Source organism: Rhea pennata, chromosome 3 (genome assembly GCF_028389875.1).
Source record: "Rhea pennata isolate bPtePen1 chromosome 3, bPtePen1.pri, whole genome shotgun sequence".
NCBI lineage: Eukaryota > Metazoa > Chordata > Aves > Rheiformes > Rheidae > Rhea > Rhea pennata.
In genome coordinates this window covers 104,174,129-104,196,795 of record NC_084665.1, presented here as the reverse complement: position 1 = coordinate 104,196,795, position 22,667 = coordinate 104,174,129, and the positions used below count along the sequence as shown (strand labels likewise).

Below are 22,667 nucleotides of genomic sequence, written 5' to 3'. Positions count from 1 at the left end.
TTCAGCAATAGAAGCCAAATTATGACTGAGGGGAGTTATCCTGCATATCACCAGCATGCGATTAAAATGTGGTCTGTTAAGCCTGCTATACCTGAAAGGGGAGTTGGGGAAAAAGAAAAGGAATAGCGCTTTGAAGTTTTTTTCACCCCAGAAAACTTCCTCATTTCCCCCTTTACTGTGGATCATGACAGAAATATATCCAAGTTGGGAGAAGTAGTGAAAAAAAGAGGAAGAACAGGCAACTAGTTTGTACATATGCATATCCACTGGTACAGGTTTTTGGATGAAAAGATACTGCAAGTACAAAGTAAGAAAGTTTAGACACCCAAAGCAAACATCCTTGTCTCAAGGGCTGGAAGGCTCAAAGGGAGCCATTAGCAAGCAGAGAAGTTAAGAAGTTATCACCTACCTGATTGGCATCACCGTGCAGGAGCTCTCTGCTGACCCTAAACCCAGGGCAAACTGCAAACAGTTAAGATTTAAGGACACTTGCACAAATTTCAGCATTATGATTGCATTGCAAGATCAAGCAGAAGAGAAATTTGGCTTAGAGCAGAAATGATAGTAATAACAACCTGGTCCATAGGACATTTTTTTCATGATAGTTGTCAAAGTGTTTAATAAAACCCTTTGCAGTACAACTCTCTGAAAGAGAAAACATGACACAAGATAAACTACCGAAAGTGACAGCTGGATGCGAAGGACAGGTGGAGTCAAACTGATTCACAAATGTGAAGTTTGGGACACTGCACATTATTGTGTCAGTTCCGTGAATGAACCAGTTTGATATTCTGAAAACCAAATCCACCCGCAAACTTAAGGAAAGTAGCAATGCCCAAATTTACTGGTTCACTACGTCTCTCATTTTAAATGAGACATTTAAATCCTCTATTCAAAGAATGAAAAGTGTTTTTTAAGATACTAAAAGATGTCTCTTCCAGTGCTTGAAATTCATTTCTGAACGATACTAACTGAAAGATACCATAGACATGGTAAAAAGTATTGGAGGATAGGGGAGCTTTTTTTTTTTTTAAAAAAAAATGATATTTTACCAGCTATGTTTGGGTTTTGATATTTTTAAAGAGACAAAGTACAGTGACATTATCAGTGAATCACAACAACAAAAAAGGGTATCACTATTTTCATGTTACATATGACGTGTTACACTAGCCAAACACCTCCCCTTAGAAGGTTTAATTGTATCAACATCATTTTATATGACGTTTTTGTTCTAACCAGCTGCATTTCATTGTCTTACTGAGGTCATACAGGACATTTATGTTCAGATGTCAGTTTGCATCTGCTGATTGTGTTCAATTGCCAGCAGCATAGTAAAGAGAACTTTCACTGCTATGTTAGGTGCTATGACAAATTCAGACTTTTCCAATCCATTCTGGATTTTGACAGAAGCAATAAAAGCTTTACAGATTATTTCTTTATAAAATGTTATCAGACACCAGCGAGCTCTGAGGATGGAGTGCCCCATCCAGCCCTGCTGCTCTCCGCCTTCTGCACGTGGGCAGTCCCGGGGGCAGAAGAGTCAGAGGAGAACCTGCATCTCAGCACAACCAGTCACATGCAAACTAATGCACCCAGAGATACACAGCTCCTGCCGATGCTCCAGGCAGTTCGCTAAGGAAAGGGCTCATGGGCAAAGTTCCAAGGACTTAAAGCAGGAAGAGATTCAATACATGAAAACAGGTATGGACAGTAGCTCTAATACAGTTGCAGTCAGTATTCATTTCCTCTACCAATAAGCCTCTGGCAGTGGATGCGCCAATAAAGAGCCAAACTGAAGAGCAAGTATATGGGTCCCGATCGCCCTGCAGCACCCGTGAAATCGGCAGGTGCTCAGAGGGGCAGGCCTCACCCAAGATGGGGCGCTGTGCAGAAGCTGTTTCCTGTTTTCACAATATGAAGTGTGTATTTGCCCTGCTCAACACCATATTAGCGTCTTTGATTTCTCCTAGGTTTCATAAATCTCAGCTAGCCCCATCCCTCACTCTAAAGTACCATATAATGTAACGAGTGGATAAAAAGCATATGTTACTTTTTCAATAAGATTTCTGGCTTCACCCTTTTAACCCAAAGAATAACTATAAATAGTTTATAATGTCTGGGATTTCCACAGCCTAAGTGCAGCTATAAATAGTTCTAAACATTTTCCCACTTCATGCTTTTGAAAAGAACATTCTCCACTTCCTTTCTTGGAGAACCCTTGGGAATAATGCTAGATCACAGCTCAGAAAATATGTATATTAGGAGAGTTTAGCAAAACATAGCTAACAAAGTTGCTAACAGCAGCGCTCAAATTAATTTCACATAAGGAAGGGGTCATGGATCTTTTGTAATAAGTTCATATTCATAATTCACCCCAGAACACTCAAACCAACCATTTGTGGTATGTCTCTATTCACTTGGCCCATAAGGGTACTTTGGGGGTTGTTTGTTTTTGCAAGGAATTCGTTGTTCTCCAGCCTCGCAAGCGATGGCAGGATTTATTTGTATTTACTTGAAGTACGTGCGTGTCCAGCATCTGGTATTTCAAACATGAAAGCAGAACACGTCCTTTCGTCCGATTTTTAAGCGCGACTGTCGTAGCCCCCTGCAGACGCCCGCGCGGCTGGGGCGGCTCGGCCGAGACCCAGCAGAGGCAGGGTACGAGCCGCCGGGCGGGCGGAGGCTTTCCCAGGGCGGCGGCCCCGCGGCGGGGAGCCGCGGCCACGCTCCGCGCCGGCCCCGCGCGGCTCCGCGCCGCGGCGCCCCCTGCTGGCGCGGCGCGGCGCAGGGCGTCACGCGCGGCGCCCCGCACCCGCGTGGGAAGCCCCTTTGCGCCGGGACTGAGGTAGCTTTAAAACGAGCCGTAAGCAGGAAAGCTCGCAATGTAAAGCTCAGCAAAGAGGGGGAAAAAAATAAAGTCTGCAGGCAAATGTGACTCCTTGCCACTGTGTCCTTCATTTATTTTTTTACGTTGCCTTTTTATCTTGCTTTAAATCCCCACAGTCCTTTTCACTTAAAAAGCCTTAAAACCTCCCCTGTTTGTTTTCGCCTTGACTTGGAGATATTTGAAGTTGATGATCAGAAAAGACTGAAATTTATTGTTGCAAAGGACAGTAAAAAATTACTTGCTCAAGGAAAACAGATCCCCTAATGGACAGATATGTGTAGCATTCAGCTATAGGGAATGGCTTCCACACGGCAAATTAAGGATGTTCAGTTCAGTAGAACAGCTTAGTTCCAGAGACCCAGACCATTTACTCTGAGTGGCTCAGAAAAATGTTCATGCGAAAACAGAAAATTCCAGATGCCGCTATATCTTTTCAAAATACAGAGCGGTTTATTGAGAGCATTTCATGCATGGCTTACATGTATACAAAAATCTAGATGAGCAGTAATGAAAGACTAGATTCAAAACAAACATTTTTAAATTGGGCCCAGGAACTGGCAGGGATGTTGAGTTCCTAATATTAGATGGCAATGACTTCTGTAAACAAGGAGCATGAGAAGAGAAAGTCCTAACCCCACAGGACCCCAGCAACTCAGAGAACCTCGGTAGCATAAGGTGTAAAGTATGTGATGGCTAGCATTAAAAGTACAGTGAAATGGTTTACAGAATAGATCAAATCAAGCCGAGATGCCTCCAGGAATTCAAATTTGTTTTCTTTTGATCCTTTAGTTTTAAATGTGTACCTATGCAGTGACAAAGTTGTATACATCATTCATTAAATACAAACTGGCAGTGATGCAATCAAAACCAAGATGCTGATTCCTTAAAAAGAGCCAAAGCTTCCAAAATGATTACTACTGCAGCCTTTTCTCATATTTGTTACATGGTGTGCAACTCTGCATCCACTTCAATACTGAAAGAAATAAGGCTACCACTTCAAAAATTCTCTTTTGCCATTGACTGGATTGTAGTTGCTGTGGAAAAGAGTTGTTGAGATTATGGAAAATTCATCATAACCAAGAAGATCTGATGGTATATGGGAAAAGAGAGCTCTCAGCTTCACCAGCTTGGCTCCCTCTCACACCATTGCTGCAGGCTTTGGAAGGTGTGTGTTCTGAAGGGGACTGAGTTTTGATTCCTTACATCCATTGTAGCCAGAATGTGGGGCACAAAAATACATTGTATCACCGCTGATCAAGCAAGAAGTGGGTGACCAGTGAATGCTCTGTTGTCCATATGAAAAAAAAAAAAAAAAAAAAAAACTCATTACAGATTACATCTATATTAAGCTAACTGTGAGAAAAGAGAAGTAATGGCTGATGACAGAAGACAACGCTGATCTCTTGGTCACGGAGAACAGCTAGTGCCAGCTAGCTAGTCATTCAGAGTGTGCTGAATTAGAACTGAGATGCCTCTACCAGCAGACCAGTAAAATGAGTCTGCTGTTTGGACAGTAGGAACATAAGCTCCTCAAAAAAGCTAGAGAAATGATACAACTTTGATATAACACTTCTTCCTCTAACTTCCAAAGCTTTCCTGAAAATTGAGAATGCACCCAGCAGTATGCTGCATTTACAGTTACCTCTCATAATCTCATATTTGACCCCCCAAAATCAATTGGCATAGTTTATACCATATTGTCACGCAGTAAGTGTTCTTTAAGCATTCATTTTTCTCAGCCCAGTTTCTTTTCCTCCCAATCTTGCTTTTCAAGTGGAACCCCTTTACTACTAAGCATTCATTTAAATAATAATAGTATGAGCCATAGCCCCTCAACTGGCGATTTCACTCACCTCCCATCTGTGCAGTGTGTCCCTAGCTCTATAATAGAGTACAAGCAAAAGTCAACCATCTAGTCTGTGCAGCTCAAACTGCTTCCATCTGACATGGAGCAAGGTCTTACTGAACCCAAAAGCCAAATATATGTTTTCCAAACAGGAGTAATACACTGAGAGAGCTTAATATGCTGAGAGGCCTTAGCTACAAGAGAAGCCTTCACACTATTCCAGATAGACTGTACTGTGCAACTGAATGGGGAAGTAAGTTGAGCTAGGAAAGAGTTAAATGATCAGGCTGAAATGTTATTTAAATATCATGAATTAAAAGCTCCAGACTAGCTGCAAAGAATAAAAAGGGGCACAAGCTTGGCAATGTTCCTAAAGCAGTAAAAGTAATGTTTAGAGAGAAAGACATCTTTGTCTGTATGCAAAAAGGAAACTCAAATTGACAAAATGGAGCAAGGAAAATGTATCTGGGTGATAGCAAACTGACAGAATACAAACATCCCTCAATGCAAGGAGAATCTCCATGAACATTTAAGCACGACCACTGTAAAAGATCTCACCTTGTAATACAGTCAAGGTGAAAATGCAGCAATTCCATCACCTATTTTTAAATGCCTGCGTTTAATTGTAGTTGTTTCTGTCACATCTCACTCTCTGTTTCCCACCATGAGGCAAAAAAAGCTCCATTCCTTCTTGCTCACTCATTTATGTTGTGACAAATGCTGTCTTAGAATTCAGTTTGCTTCCATTGGAGCCATTTGCCAATGATTTAATTAAAACAGGAACACAGAGACCAGCCTCCCTGTAACCCAAACCTCTGGCCTCACCAAACAAAACTGTTCAGCAGAGAAGTGAGATTACACTAATGTGTTGTAACTGCTGACTGACTGTCACTGAAAAGCATGGTCCCCTGCCTCCACCGCAGGGAACCTAATGCAGGATAGCCATGGACTAGGATGGATCCGACTGCTGTTTTGAGGGAACAGTGATCCTTTTTTATTGCTTTAGTGGGTTAGTTTTCAGCTGCTTAATCAAGTTGGACTTGTGGTCACCCAACATTGACGTCACATGTCAGAGAAGTAGTGGGAACACATGGCTGAAGGGAGAGGACCCACTGTGGTCAGAGGCATGGTTGAGTTGCAGCAAATTAGGTATAATGTGAAACGGCCTCTTGAGAAAAGCATGATCAGAAGCCTCAGTGCTTGACCCTAAAGGACAAGGATGAGAGTTTCTACAGGGTGTAATTAATTACATTGCTATGTTAAGTGCTGAGCATTCCTTTTGCTACATTGCAAGCCTGCCATTGAAAACTGTGTGGAAAAAATTAATTAAATTTCTTGGAGGTTGTTATTGCTTCAAAATGCATTCTTTCTCCCATCTTGCTCTTGCAGTGAGAAATTCTTCGCACAAGACTGTGGAGGAGGGAAGAGTGCGGCCCTGGAGCTGCAAGATCCCTTAAACCTGCCAGACAGAGCAGACGAGGCAGGGAGCTGAAGCAGTAATCCTCATGAGCCCTGTCAGCCAGCGTGGTGACTGATGGGGTGATTTCTCCCACGGGAAGGTTGCTCTGTTATATTTTCACCAGGGGTCCACATCAGCATGCCCCGGCCTCAGCACTCTGCTTATAGCACTGCCAGCAGGGCAGGCTGATGGCAGAGCTGCATCCCATCACTTGCAGCAAAAGGGCCGCTCCTCACCCCATGTGCAAACAACCAAAGCATGTCATGGTACTTCTAATGAAGCCCTTTCTATAATGACTGTTGTTTTATATCTGCCTGTAAGGAAACCCCCTAGAATAACTCAGCACACATCTAGTTCAATTCGCTATTGTTGTTACTGCCCCATGCCAAACATATCCAAGAAAACCCCAGTACTTACATAAATTCCTGCAATCATATGAACAAGGAGAAATGTCCTGACTGCACTTGGAGTTTGGCGTACGACACATTAATAGCCTTTGCAGTTTTCTCCTAGGTAGTGTAACTACAGAGGCTCTCTAAACTTGAAATAATTAGGACTTTGGCGATTCCCTAAACAAGTTCCCATGAGAAAAGGATTTGTGGTTAAGTTTTCAGAACTCTAGTAACATGCACAGGCTGGACTATAATGATATTATTTTCTGCAGTGACAGAAGTAAAGAAATCACAAGATAATGCTGAAAGTGGATCCCTTCAACTGGAAATGTGGTACTATATGATTTGCTAATATTATTTTTCTTCTATTCTCAAAGCAAACTTGGATGAATAGAACCTCTCTGTTGTGCTGACACTTATTGATGAAACATTTCAGAAATTTCCTGCTCATGTACCTATCTGCCTATGCAAGAGAGGGATGTAAATTTAACTATATTCAGCACTTTTGCAGCAAGTTTTTTCTTGTGAATCTAACTTTAGTTTTACAGGCCTGGGTTCTGTGAACCTAAGTAGTACACTTGTGCTGCTGCATGGGAAATGTCTTGTTTTTAATGAGTTGCCAGCTTAATGACCTGTGGGATTTCTAAGTTCCTTTTTGGTTTTAAAGGAAATGATTAATATATTTTCTGTCTTTAATTATGGTGCCATAATTGTGTGAAAGGAATTCCATTCATTCATTTCTTCATTTAAATGCTTTACATTTATTAACATTAGACAATGTATACTCTTAAAAGGTCTGTCCATAAAAGAGATGTATAATATTATTCAGTCTCAGACTGAAGATTGATGAAAATAATGGTACTCCTCAGTTTTTTGCCTTACTTAAAAGGATGCACATGTTGTTCAAATGATTGTTTGACTAAAATAAGGTGGATTTATATGGAAATAAATGCTAGGGCTTCAAACATCTATTAATGTAACATATTTTACAACAAAAAATATTTTAAAAAACAGGAAATCTCATGAGTATATTTTTGTTGATACTGTAATTGGCTGCTACTCACTAACAAATGTTCTAGACTAAATTTGGATAATTGAAAGTATATAATATATTTTAGAAAGCAAATCTTGATCCTACTGCTCTGTCTGCATAATTTAAGCATTTCCTAGTTCTGAAAATGATCATGACTTCTTTCTCATTTTTGTGCCCCAAATAATTGGGAGATTAATTTCTTAATTTTCTAAGAGTTTAGATAAAGAGTGCAATGTACAAGTCCCAGCTCTCTGATGTAGATATTTGATCTGTGGATCTCTGGAAATAAACTTTTTGATTTGACTATCCCTTGTACCTAAGAAGGACTTGATTTTGCAAAAACTGCTATGTAGAATGAACTAGATGCCTACTCAGAGCCTCCCTATCTTCAGTAGAGATGTGTGAAGGCAAAAAGCTCTTCAGCTTATTTTAGGTTAGGACTTAAACTGCAAAACAAACCCATTTCTTAGCTCTAGAATCATAAATAAAACTTTTTTCCCCACTCCAGGAAAAACAATCTCCATCTTGGACATTTTGAAAGCTATCTTGTTGGAGTATCTTGGTGGAAGTATCTTTCCAATCCTAATACTTGATTTATTTGTAGATTTGGAAGCATTTCACTTTTTGTTTATTGCTGAAGACATATTTATCTGCCACAGGGATAGAATATAAGGCTTCAATTTAGAAAATCCTTTACTGTGCACAACAAAACCCACACCAATGTAGAGCACCTCTCTCCTACTACTTACCTAGCTTTTCTGACCAAGCACCCCACAAGGTGGCTTCGTGGTACTCATCACCAGGGATCTCCAATTCCCTTTCCCATATTATTTGGCCTAGGGACCAAAAGCCACTCTCTGACATGGGTCACAATGATAACAGATGGAACTTTTGATACTGAAAACCTTTCTTTCACATATGCTCCAAAACTCTGTTTCTTTGGGGTTTTGTGTAGTCCATGGTCCTTTACAAAAAAAGTAATGAAATCTGTATTCCCTAATACAATTTTCAACCTCTTGCTATGTGCCTCTCCACCCTATCAGGGACACCTGGCTCTTTCCTCAGCAGCAGCATCACTGCAAAGCAACACAGACCAGGAAAGATCTACCTGGATCATCAAATCCCAGTTGTCTGTGATCTTAGGACCATTCATATAGTCCATTTGTAAAGTTATCAACCTCCACCTTAAAACTACTTAGGCTTTATTACCCCTCTACACCTACTGGAAAGCTCCCACTTCCAAGAGATGATAAGCTTCTACCTTACAGTAGAAATACTTAGTATTAATGCTTCAGTGCATAGACTTGCATTTTGCAGTATTACAGTTATTTCTCATACACGGGTTAACTTTACTGAGCTGTTCCGCCTTTGCTGAACTGCAGCAGGAAGGATGCAAGTTTAAGGAGTTTTTTGTTCTGTTGATAAACAGAAAATATTCTACTATCACAGGAAGATTACAGTGACCTTGTCTGTACATTCAAAAATGAACATATACATATTCCTTTTGTTAAATTAGACTGCTGGAGTATTCTGCTATAAGTGAAGTACAAAGTTAAATTGCAATAATTAGGGTTATGTAAGGAAGCACTGAGGTAATTTTCACAAATATGATTAACCAATATAATTATTAACTAATAAATTAAGATAGGAATCAGTATGGTTAAGATAAAACTTATAAAAAGAACTGATAAAGCAGGTAATGTAAAAACATAAATAAGGCTAATTTTCTGTAGCTTTCCTCAGCCATGTTTCTGGAAATTATGCCTCTGGCTTAACCATAGACTATGTCAAAATGAAAAAGATATGCAATTTAGAAAAAAAAAAAACTATCTCTATTTCTATTTAAGTAGTTCTGTAGGTTTCATAATAGTTTTATCGTGTTCACACATGAACCTAGCAAAGGAACCAGTGCTCCCTGGGCACTAGGCTAACGCACCATTGCCATTACTAAATGATGCACCAAAGCTCTGCCCTGACCCAGCTACTCTTGTTTTGTGCCATTAGGAAATAACAACAGCACACACCCCTACCTTCTGTGACAAAGTCATTGAAGAAAATACTTAATTATATCAATGCCAAGACCTATTTTTAGTAACTCTGCTTTCAATCACTAGTTCTCTTTTCTTTTTAGCCAGTTCCTCACTTTGCCTACAATTCTAATATTAATCTTCAGTTACCTTATTAAAGAGAGATATCCAGTTTGTATTTCATGAACTACTGTTGGTAAATGCAGTTTGCATTTTATCCTCTTTTACAGTAACTGTAATCTCTTTAATCATTCTTTTCGTCAAAATAGATTTTAAAGTTTGAAGTCTCACTAACAGACTATCCAGATATTCTTTCCTAAATATAGCATCATGTATTGAAAGAATTGAAACCTTGCAACTTGTGGAATCAATGTTAATTGTTTTCTTCAAGCACACAGCCAATTCTGCCTATCCTAGGAGCAGTAATTAAAAAGTGGATGCATTCCTCTGTCTGGCATTTCAAGTAAGATAATGAGAAATTAATAACTTTTATATTTCCCATTGCAGAATTGGATAACTCCACATACTTGCATTTATTCTGGATTATATCACCAATCATTGTTCCACCAATGTTGCAGTTTCCTGTAGGCCCCTATGGAGTAAGAAAAAAAAATCTGCAGCCTATGAAGTTGAGTCACAACTATGTTTATAGCTTTTGTGCTATCTGACACACACTTCAAATGATTATGTCTGATAGCAGGAGCTGGGCATATGGCACAAAGTATAGGTCTATGGCATATTATTCCTTAGTTTTACTGTCCACAGCATATATAGGAGATTATCCTTCCTTATTATATTGCAGCCACCTTTTGCCCCAAGTTTAAGAGAGAACCACACTGCTCCTTCTTTTCTTTTTCATGCGCTGTTCCTTCCAGAATGTCTTCTTAGATGGCATATTAGTGTATCTTGGGTGTTCACTGGAGTTTATTACTTTGATTCTCCCTTTCTAGATGCTTGGTTCTCATCTTCATCAAAGAAGAAGATGTTGTAAAACATGAAACAACCGTTTTGTTCTATTCTCTTTAGGAGGAAGACTTTAAGCTTTGGCTTTAAGAAATACATTGACTGGGGAGAGTGAAGAAAAGCAAGTAAAATGAGAAGAAGTTTAGAAAATGTGGCTTATGAAAAACGGAATGAGTAAATTAGATGTGTTTGCTCCAGAAGACAGAAAACTGAAGAGAATTCTTGGAGGAAGGCTGGTGGTAACCTTCTTAAAAGTAAATGTAGAAAGTAAAGTAAATCTAAAAAAGATGTAAAGGACTATCTAGGTAAGCTTGAGCTTATCTTAATGCAAGAGGCCTGGAGAGATCCTTTCAAGATCTTTCAGTCTTTCATTTCTACACTTTTGTCCCAAGATGGAAAGTCATTACCAATGCCACAGACAAAACATTTTAGGAGTTCTGACCATCAGTACTTTGAGCATTGAGATTTTTTTTTTAATCATATATCTGTATATAAGCTGTTTTATTTTCCTTTTCTCAAGTAGTTCTATACAGGATTCAGAGATAAAGGTGGCCTATAGCCAATGAGGTGGCAAGCCTCCGCGCAGATCTACCTAGTCATTCACAAATTATAGGTGAGCACGGACAGAACAGTGACTTTGCAAGTGTGCATCTTCTAGGAAGTTTTTACTTGTTGTATTTCTCAGGTTATTCTTCTGGAGATGAACACAGATTATTACGTGTATTTCCCTTTTTCTTTGGGCTTTATAATATCAGATAAGGAAATATCACCTTCCTTTCATAAGAAAAGGAGTAGGCACAGTGAAGATCAGCCAACTACTTCCACCTCTGTCCTTACACAAGGTCTCATCAGTAGGTGAATGGCTTGAGAAACATCAGATCTCATGTTTGGAGACTGGAAACTGAAAAAAGTATGGTGGGAAGCAGAGAAGGGAGTAACTGTAACTGCTGTGTCAGTTGTCTTTCTACATTGTTTATCATTTCTTACACAGAGTGCTATGCTTTTCCTTGTCTTATGCAATGTACTAGTATTAATGTGAAAGACAGCCCTGCTCTGAAGAGGTGAGCAGAGAAGGGCAGCTTTGTTTTGCAGAGGACTGTGCTATTTCAGAATATGATTTATTTCTGTCTAGAGCAATCCCCTACTTAGAAAAAAAGGAGTGGAACTGTGGCTCCAAGGAACTGCCTGAGGTGGAGTGCCATGAGCAACAGGGCTCCCCACACAACAGGCTGCCCCACAGCTGTGGACACTGAAAGCTCCAGCTATCAAGGAAAAATGAGCTTGGAAGCCCTGAGAGCCAAGGCTCCCGGCACTTCCCAAATCTCTGCCAAGGAACCAGGTCAGCAGGCTGTCAGGAAGCTGGGTAAGGTTCTCATTGAAATGTTAGATTCTGATGAATCAGCAAATACTCAATTAAAAACATGTCAGAATTTTTCCAACCAGCTCTGCTCACAGTCTAAACAAGTAAAGGGTGTGGGGAGGAAATACTGTCCTTATTTTACACCATAGGGACTGAGGTACAGAAATATGGAGTAACTTATGCCAGGTGCTGCAGAAAGCCTACACTCAGGAGGCAAACTGAGATTCCATACAGTCCCTTAATCACAAGAGTATCCTTCCTCAGAGCTTAAGTAATTTGCCATTACAATGACCTTGTGAGATAAGTATTGCTTTCATTTTTTTAAGTAGGAAACTGAAATAACTTTTACAACAGCAAATGGGAAGCCTGAATCTGAGCCAGGACTTGAACCCAGTATTCTTAAAGCTGCTCAGCTTTAGTAGCAAGCCTAACTTTTTCTTCCTATTTGGAAGGACCTATGGACAAGGAACACAGACAAGATACAGTCAGTCTTGGCGAATAACCTTAATTACATAAGTCTACTAATAGAGGCAATAGTATAGGTTCCTGCAGCAAAATACCTCTATGTTACGGTCTTCTCATACTGAAGGCATATTGTCAATACAGAAAGTTTTACTGTGGCTAAGGCCCTCATACATGGCATTGGAAGAGCACAGAACTAAAAAAAAAAGAGCTGGCAATATGATGTGTAAAGCTGTTTTCAGATAAAAGGAGGTAACCAATGCTTCACTAAAAACTCATGTACAGTTAAACTGGTCTTCCTGGCTCTGCTAAACATCAGCAGCTGCATATACGTAGGCATACCGCATAACCTGTTTTCCCAACTTTCTTTTGGCACGAGGTTTCTCAGGCTTCTGTATGCAAATACTAGCTTAGTCCTTCAGCTGGATTTCCATTTTGAACACAGTGTAGGCATGAACTGTAGTTCACTTGACATTAAAGTCAGCTCATAATTTTTATTAATAAACTCTGATTTCAAATGTTTTTGTTTGTTTTCTTATCTTTGCGCATTTTAAAAGTTTGGGTTGAAATTTCCTAAACTGAGTTCTTTTAGGGAACATAGCTATGGAAAATATGTTATTCTTCTTGTGTTAATATCCCAGTAACCTTTTTCTTTTCTATGAATTTTGGCCTGTGAGGAAGAATTCGAAATGTGATATGGTGGTGGCATCGAAGTAACATAAAGTAAGTGATAAGACATTTGTGCTATGGAGATCTGCTGCTGCTACAGTGAAAATCTGCTCAAATTCAGTAAAGTCACAAACCTTTTCAATCTGTTTTCAAGTGCATAATAGAGACCTTGGAGTTTACCAACAAAAATGCTACAAATTCTCATCTCTTTGAGCATGCTCAAATCCCCTACTTCAGGCTGTGTAGATATTAGCCTTCCTAAGGAACCGAGTGTGCTTCTCCCCTTAGAGAAGCAAGGTCCAGAGGTCAAGGCCTATCTGGAGGTAGGCAGCAGGCTGTGAGAAGGCAATTCTTTTTCCCATTTTCTCATGCTCTCTCTGCTGACACCTGAGTGCTGAAGAGGAAGAAGCCATGCAAGTTGCAAGCAAAAGTAGTGAGAGTTTGAGCAAAGGAGGGGGGAAAGAATAGAACTCTTGGTCGACGGTGAAACTGTGACTGAGAATTGTGGAGGAAAGACTGGACTGGGACCAAGTAGGCAGGAAGTAAAAATTAGAATTGCTTGAGCAAGGAGATTTTGACATACAGAAGATGGGATAACAGGATTAGGAGCTCTCAAGGGAAATGAGGAACAAACTAGGATTCACTAAAAAAAAAACTGACATTGTGTGAGAAATATGAATGGGATGCACAGGAGTCATGGGAGTAGAAGTACTTAGGTTTGCCTGGGAAGGAGACAGTGAAAAAAGCTGTATCTGTAGATCCAGAGTACAGAGTAGAACTGAGAACAAAGGACGGATTTTGGAAGGGAGACTAAGAGTTTAATGGGTGAAGGCTAGAAATAGGGTAAGGAGCCTAACAGGAAGAAGGAAAAAACTTGGAGACAGATGAAAGATGATAAGGTAGAAGAGGTTCAGCTTGATGCAAAAGCGTCTGTGTTCCTTAAAACACACTTTCCTCCAGGGTCTATAAAGAGTCTTGAGAATCACCATTTCTCTAGGTCATCAAGTATGTTTTAGAGCCACTAGCAAAGTGTGTTTCCTCCTCCTTTACTGGTTTGGTTTACTCAATGTGACATGCTACACTAGATCTGTAGCAGAGTTTCTGAAAGTTGTTTTTACAGATAAATTCTATGTCCGTCAATATAATGTCTCACGTAAAATTCTGGAATTTATTTTTGGAGAAAGAAGAATGACTTGCAAAACGATACTTTCAAAGTTAGTGAACACCATAGCTAATGTTTCCTATGTCTGTGAGAGAAAAGATATAGAACAGCTTTCATGGAACAACAGAATAAAAATCAGTCAGGAAAAGGGACAGCCTACAGGGGATAAAATAGAGGTAGAAATCATGAATGGCACAAAAAAGAGAGTGGAAAAGGATTTTCTGTGTCTTTCAATGGAAAACCTAAGGTGCATAAAATGAACCTAATATGAGCCAGGTTCAAAACGAAACAAGATGATTCCACTGCTTGCCAAAGGATGGTGTTGATGCTGAAATCCTGTATGGGTAAAGGAAAGCATGGATAGGTACATGTAAGATAAATCTGTTGATGATTACTGCTATGTAGAAGTGTATCAGGCTCTGGTCCCTGCACCACAAAGAGGAGAGACGTGCAGAAGTCTCAGAAAGCATGAGAGAAGTTTGTCCTGTCCATACTCCTTGGTATCTGCTGCTCTTATTCTCATTTGTGCGGAGGAAAAATAGAGCCAGATCCTCAAGAAGACGTTCTGTAGGAGGCAGAGAAGGATTGAAACCTGTTAATGTACATCTGAACCAGGGTTTCCCTTTCACTGCAAGGGCATAAGTCCGAGGATTTTGTAATCACAGAACACAACCACTGCCACCCAGAGACATAAGATGGAAACTCCTCTTATGGGCCATGGAGTTAGCTCAGAGCCCAAGCAGGTCCACTGTGGTTCCTCACCATTTTCTGATAGTAAGAGACTGGATCTCTGGGCAGGACAGGAGCTGAAGAATGGAATAAGCAGAGCACAGGCACGTAGAAGCATTTCTGAGATGAACTAGCTAGATGTTGTGCAGCATACATGCTGTGTGAGAGGCAGTCAAGAAGTCCCACAGGATAGAGGTAGTTCTGCAAGGCTGGAGTCAGGGGCCACCCTCCCACAAGTCTCACGTAGATAGAAGAGGATTGCAGGATTCAAGGAAGCCTTCATCTCCTACAGCAAATGTTGACAGATAGAGAAGGCTATGGCCACCATTAGAGACAAGGGACAGGGCTAGAGAACCCGTAACCTAACCTAGTGCAGCCATCCTTAAGAGCTGTTTTCATGTTATACTAAGCTATCACCAAGTAAATGCAGCTTTAACATTAGAGATGTCCATTATTACATTGCAGGTCACTCTCTGTGGCGATGGGAAGGTTTGATACCCTCAAGAAACTGAATCCAAGCCTAATCCAGTTCTTTATCCATGCAGGTGGGAGTAGGAGGTGGCACTGGCTTCTTCTCTGGCCTTTTTAAAAGAAGTGTGAGTTCTATGAAACTCTTTCAGAGAACTGTGGGTGGTGGATACCAAGTCAACAGAAGCATTTTTGAAATCCTGAATGATGTCCCGAGAGGCTTAGGATGCAACCCTGTCCTCAGCACTGACTCTATGCAAATACACACTGAGACTGCTAATTTTGAGCAACTTGTTGCTCTGGCAGTTGATTCATTTTACATACTATTCTGTGCTGCTTAGCTCTCTACATGACATGCACTATACAGACAGCCTAGGTCTGAGTCCATCTTTTAAGGTTTAAATTCTAACCTCAAGGCAGTTTGATTTGTATCTAACGTTATCTGACTTTGCTTACTCTAATTGATAATTACAGTGAGTGGGTGACAGACTTATGAAACAACATAATGTGACTAGTGTTATGAAAAAATCCTTTGATGTTCTCAGTGGGTGCTTAGAGGCACAGTTTATGATTCCTTCTACAGGAGACAGTCATGGGCATTTTTCACTATAAGATGAAAGTTTGATATATTTGCAGTGTGTAGGGAGTGTCCAGTTTATAGGTGGTAACCATTGCCAAGGGAACTGAACACACAAATACTTACGTTCACACCAGACAGACTAAATTCTTTAGGCGTGTCAGAGTGACCCTACACCTCAAAATTACAGGCTTATTTCTTAAACCTGTCAAGGCTGTTATGCCAAAGAAAATAATGAAATGCCTTAAAGGTTTGGAGCCTTAATTTCATAACAGAGTGATTTTTTTTTCTCCCAGCTGAAAGCAAAATGGCTATTAATTAAGTCAGCTGATAGACTGACATGTCAGTTAAAGAAGGCATTATTAGGACCTACGCTTTCATAGGATTAAAGACTACAAACTCTGGAAATGATCTACAAACTCTGGAGATGATCAGAACATTTTTTTCTCATTTTGCCTCCGTAGTCTAGAATGTGAAAGACCAGTATTCAAATTCCTGTGGTTTAAATCAGAATGATCTAGGATAAAAAGTACCTGTGAATCCCAAGAAGGAGGACTTGTGTGGCAGTGTTCTGAATCTAATCATTGTGGCAGATGTACATTTCTTGAATTGAAAAGTTAGTTTCATTCACTTGCAGACATTTCAACACCGTATTACTTTTTGGTTAAAATATCTGAAAATTAATGAGAGTTGTAGAAATGCAGAATCAAAACATATAGCAGGAACTCAAAATTTAACATAAAACTTAATGACATCCATCCTCTAAGTAAAAACAATGCATAGCTTCTGAAGCCTTACAAACACAAGGTGATATACTAGCTTAATTTTTATCTCATAAATTTTATAAATAAAACTTCTGGTAGGAACAATCTTATTTCAGTATAAAAGCTTTCATACAGGGAATTATAAAACCACACCATAGCAATACAATCATATTGATATAATTACACTAGAAAATTAAACAAGCCCTAAACCTCAGTACAGGAGACTTTGTACTTTTTGTGCAGCTAAAAACTGAAATGGTACTCCAGTATGTTTGATAATATATGTTATCAATAATAAAGACAGGAAAGTGTATTAAAACAGCCTGGTAAAAATATCAAATGATCAAAAGAGGAAGTGGAAATGAATTGGGAGGGGGCACATGTATGGTATGGGAGTGTGATAGAGAGATTAGGATGGGAAAAAACACCAAATAGAAGAAAAAATATGTGGATCTTAGTATAACAAAAGAAGAGAAAAGAGGGGGCATATTAGAAACATGCAAAATGTAAAATACAGCAAAGAAAAATCAGGCTGTTTACTTATTTACCTGCTGGTAGTATAGGAGAGAAAAAAAAAGGCATTCAAAGGAATTGAATATACATTCTGAAAGTGTAAAGAGAAATCTTTTTGTATATATGCCTAAAGAACTCAAGTATCTCAGTGCTCAATTTTAACTTTGGTGCAAAGGACTGAGCCAGATTCGAGATAGGCAGACCGATTTACATAGAATAGCCATGTATATAAACATATAAACAAAAGGGCCCCACAAATCCTAAACTGAAAGAATATTATTAAGGTTGCAAAGCCAACCACTTAAATTTATCAAGAAATGCCAGATTGTGTCAACTACAAGATTATGTGTAACTTTCCACAAGACTTCTATTGCATTTGCTGCACAGAATGTACATTAGTTTCTTGATGAGCTTGATAAATTACTTTCCTCTTCGTTCACGATGTGTCTTCAATTCTTATTTACTACATGATAGCCAAATAAATCCCTCAGAAGCAGAATTGTTCATTTCCGCAGATTTTGTATTCATCATAAAATCACAGATCTTCAGAATATTAGTGAATTTATGTTCACAATAGTCCGGTAAGGAGAGAATATGATTTTACATATAAGGATCCAGAGGCCTCAAGTTAATTCCTGGATTAACTTGTTTATTGCTTCCACACTCTTTTCTCTGCAACTCATCTTTTCGGGCTATTCACTAGGCCTTTAATCCCGTCTTGTAAAATCTAGCTTTTGCCCAGCCAGCTGTTTTCCCATATTTTTCCATGTTTTCCCAATCCTCAGCCAACTGGCTCCCAATCCCAACTCTTTTTTTTTAATTATTATTATTTTTTATTTTACAGCTAGTTTAAAATTTTCAGTTCTAATCCCGGTTTCTTTAGCCAAACACATCTATTTGCCCCAAATCCTAGTGTCTAGCTGCGGTCTCCTTTGGTAAGCAGAGGGTCCGGATCCTCTCCTCAATCTGTCCTAATGTTCCTGTCACAGTAGAAAGTCACTACTTCTGGCCCGCTACCATGGTGAAGGGCACGGTGCCCACCACCCATCTACCTGTTGGCCTGGGGCACCTGCACACCTGTTTCTATTCTTCTGGCCTCAGCTTTATCTTCTCTGTACTGTGTTGAATTACTTTCTCCTCCCTGCATGGTGTTGAAGAATTACTTTCTCTTCCACGTGGCCATGTGTGCCATAGCATTGGTAGGGCTGGAAGGGACCTCTGGAGGTCATCTAGTCCAACCCTCAAGCGAGTGGCCATACAGGGATCGAACCTGCAACCTTGGCATTATTAGCACCAAACTCTATAATCAGCTGAGCTAAACCTGAACTCCAATGGGCATCACAAAACAGAAGCTTTCCGCTCACTGCTCAGTCTTCTGCTCAGCCAATCTAGGATTGTGCAGCATGGAGCAGAAAACGTCCCTGCTGAATGGGGAAAGTGACTGCACTCCAGCAGTCCTGAGCTCAGGGTACTGTGTTCAGTCACTCAGTGAGGAGAGAGATGCACAAACCGATCTGGGCTGGGAGTCCTTTCCCCTCCTTTTAAGGGAAGGGGACGAAGTACAGAGTAGTCTTGTTAGGGATGCAAAAGCTGTGATGTGTGTCAAACACCAGTTCTTACTGCAGAGCACGGGACCCGTGAGGTGGGTCGAAGACAAGGTTGCCACAATGTCTTTCCCCCGGCCTCGTTTTGCTGAAGTATTCAGGATAAAAGTTTCAACACGCTTTAGAAAACAGTGCAGCACAGGTAAACACCAGCAGTGGGAAACGCCTGTGCCAGCTGAAGTCTCGCAAACAGACATCGTAGCAGAGGGCATCGAGCACCCACTTCTTCTGTAAGTGGATCTGCACAACCCCATCTAGGTGACGGGGTTCAGCAAGAAACTTCCCTCTTTGGGCAGGCTACTGCACAGTGGTTTTCCGCAGGATTTCCTGCACTCTTCTGTAAGAGCAGCTGGTGCATCTGCCTACCGCCGTGACTGCCTCGGGCCCCGAGGCGAGCCCCCGCCGGGCAGGCAGCTGCAAGCCAGCGAAGGGCGGGCGCGGGGGCATCCTACACCCGCACGTACACTCACTCCTGCTTACGCCGTGACACGGCGGGCTAACGCCGCGGCCCGCTCCCGCCCGGCCCGGCACGGCCCGGCGCGGCCCGGCCCGCCCCGGAAGCCCCCGCGCCGCCGCCGCCGCCCGGCGCCGCCCTCCTGCCGCCGTGGCTCCGCCTCCCGCCGGGCAATATGGTGGCGGCGGCGGCGCGGGGGGAGCCGTGAGCCGCTGCCCGCGCGTCCCCGCTCGGGGCGGCCGCCGCCGCCGCCTCCTCCTCCTCCTCCTCCTCCTCCTCCTCCTCACCCCCCACCCCGTGCCCGCCCCGCGGCCTGCGCGGCGCAATGCGGGCGGCGGCGCTGCCCAGGTGCCGCTGAGCGCGGCCGCTGCCCGTGCGCGGGTCCCGGTGAGGCCGGGCGCCGGCGGGACCATGCTGCTGTCGCTGGTGCTGCACACCTACTCCATGCGCTACTTCCTGCCCGCCGCCGTCATGATGGGCACGGCGCCCACCTACGTGCTGGCCTGGGGCGCCTGGCGCCTGCTCTCCGCCCTGCTGCCCGCCCGCTTCTACCGCGAGGTGGACGACCGCCTCTACACCCTCTACCAGAGCATGGTGCTCTTCTTCTTCGAGAACTACGCGGGCGTGCAGGTGAGCCGAGGGGGCGCCGGCCGGCGGGGCTGTCAGCGGCGGGCCCGCCTCGCCTCGCCTCGCCTGGCCGCGGGGCGGGGGAGGGCAGCGCCCGGCCCGGCCCGCGCGGGAGCGCCCGCCGGCGGCGGCGGCAGGTGCGGGCTCCGGCCCTCCGCGCTCTCACGGGGACGGCGGCTCCCTGCGGGGGCCTCTCCTCGGGCCTCTCGTGTTGCTACTCTAATGATGCTTTCTTTTTTTTTTTTTCTTTTTTTTCCCCCCTCACAGTGTTTTGGTGTTATGTTCATTTTGCAAGTTGGAAAAGAGGCAGAGAGAAGTGATGTGACACCAGTCATGCTCTGTCAGCATTTGAGGGGCAGCCGCCTTCGCACATGCGAACCATGTAGCCTGTTTTCCACAGCCCTAGTATCAAACTGGCAGTAGATATTATTGCTAGCTTTAATTAAAGAACATTATCATTACCTATAACTTTATTTAATACATCTGCAAGTTTTAAATAGATTACTTATCCTCTAAACTACTCCAGTTTCTCAGTTTTCAGTTTGTCCACTGTCAGTTTGGCACCCTTAAACTTTGGATCAGGCAAGGAGATGTGATTATTCGTCAGTATCTCAGACACTGAGCTCTCAAGTTTCAAGTTGAGATGTTGGAATTGGAGGCCTCCCTTGTGTTACCAGAGGGATATTTGGGTACAAGTAATAACACTTCATTTACTATTTAGCTTATGAAATGTTAAATGTTTGAAGGAGTTACTTATCAGTTTGCAGCTGAAAAACTAGATATAGAGACTTCTGATTCTACCTAGAAAATAAATAAATAAATGACAGGTACCTGCAGTGCCCCAACCTGACTTCCAAAGTTGCTGAGTATGCAGAAGTGTACCTGAAGTTAGTGTCAGCTGTAGGTGTTCAGGAGTGAAGAATCACAAGTGCTTACATGTTGGTTGGCAAGCTGTAGAGCCAGTATAAATGGGTCCTTCTTCATATTTGTGGCTAAAGTATTCAGCCACTGTGTCATGAAGCGTTTCTTACAAAACTGGGCAAGATCTCCCCAGATTTCCGCTCTTGAGCTGTGACAGTAAGCCTAGCCTAATATTAACTTTGATGGGAAACCCCCAAAGCCAGCTAAAGGGAGAGAGTGGAGTTGTACAGTTTGACGTAAGGGAGAATAGACAGCATATAAAAGGGAAGTGAGATCTTTCAGTGATGGTTAGCTCTTTGATTGACTCAATTTGTGACTCCTCTAACTTCACCCTCTCATCTTGTCTAAGTTAGTTAAACAGGTATGGAAATCATAAAAGAAGTTAAAAAAGAAATAGTTCACAGGTTAAGTACTTACTGTTCATAACTGCTTTCTTAGCATCTTTAATGCAGGTATCTTGATATGTAGTAACAGATCAGGAATTAGCTGCTAAAGTAACTGTAATAGCTTAACTCATTCTAAGGATGAGAACTAGAAATCAAGACATTAATAAAAATACTTCCTATGAATAGTGTGCACAGAGTAGGTGACACTTTGAACTTTTGATAAACACTTTTATCAAAAAAAAAAACTGTCGTATAAAGTTACAGAAAGGAGAATAACAGGGCAGCCATTGTCTGTCTGCCTTTTGTTGCATTGATAAAACTTCGTATCAGGAAAAAATAATACAAGTGATTGTTTAGAACAATATCAAGGTAGAGATACTTTGTCACAGTGCAGCAACCAATGATCTTAGTGGAACGGAAGATAATATAGCCAAAGCCAAAATAGAGGATGATAGAAACAAAGAAGAGAGCCAAAAAACAATATGGTATGTGTCACAGGATAATCAAAATATTAACTTAGACTGAAAGTTAAATAAAAACACTGAAAATGTTATACATATGTAGAGAGGAAAGAGGAAGAATCCTTAAGATTCATGTATCATTTAATTGAAAAATATCCCCCATTTATTTGAGGAGAAACGAGATGGTCTCTAGGGTCTAATCTTGCAAACGCTGAAGTAGTTTCAAGCTAAACTCGCTGTGGAAATCTAAGCATGTGCCTCACTGAGGCTTGGATGGTAACCGAAGAGCTATGATGCATTGGCTGCTTTAAGGCATGTCATAGGCATCCAGTCACTTGTTCCATTAAGCCAAAGTGCATCATCATTAAACTCAGTTAGTGCAAAAAACTGTGTAAAAAATAGCTTTTGTGATTTCATGAAAGCAGCTGTAGAGCCTTACCAAGAGTAAGGCATGATAATAGTTATAGGAGAGAAGAATTTAACATTTTTTCAGGCCTGTTAATTTATTCATTTGATCAGTTGAATTTATTGTTTTTTTTTTTTTCTTGGGGGCAGGGGGAGTTATTTTCTTTTTTACAACAGGATAAATGTGAGGCCAACAATCTCATCCATCAGAAAACTGGAACACAATGAGTAGCCTCACTGAAGTCATTAGGATTAAACAAAAGCTTAAGCGATTTACTAAATCAGAGCCTTAAGTGACTTTTTCTTAGCACTGCCACCATCTTATCCTACGTAACAAAAGTCCGTAAGATGGTGTCCAGTTCAGTAGGCTTTGGCTAATTATACCTGAATTATTCTGGGTTTTCAGTTTGATAACATTAAGGCTACTGTGATTTTCAGTTAGATAATATTGAAGCTACTGTGAAAATTTAGTATCTTTATCTTAAAATCACAATCTTG

The 22,667-nt window shown here is 41.4% G+C and overlaps 1 protein-coding gene across 1 annotated transcript in view; it reads left to right on the top strand.

Moving 5' to 3' along the window:
- Positions 1–19,563: 19,563 nt before the first annotated feature.
- The window catches only part of AGPAT5 (1-acylglycerol-3-phosphate O-acyltransferase 5), a 61,480-nt gene continuing 58,376 nt past the window's right edge, over positions 19,564–22,667 (top strand). Inside the window, exon 1 of the mRNA XM_062572963.1 lies at positions 19,564–19,999. Within this exon, the coding sequence (XP_062428947.1) occupies positions 19,781–19,999 (219 nt within the window). The 5' untranslated portion in view covers positions 19,564–19,780. The remainder of the gene's footprint in view (positions 20,000–22,667) is intronic.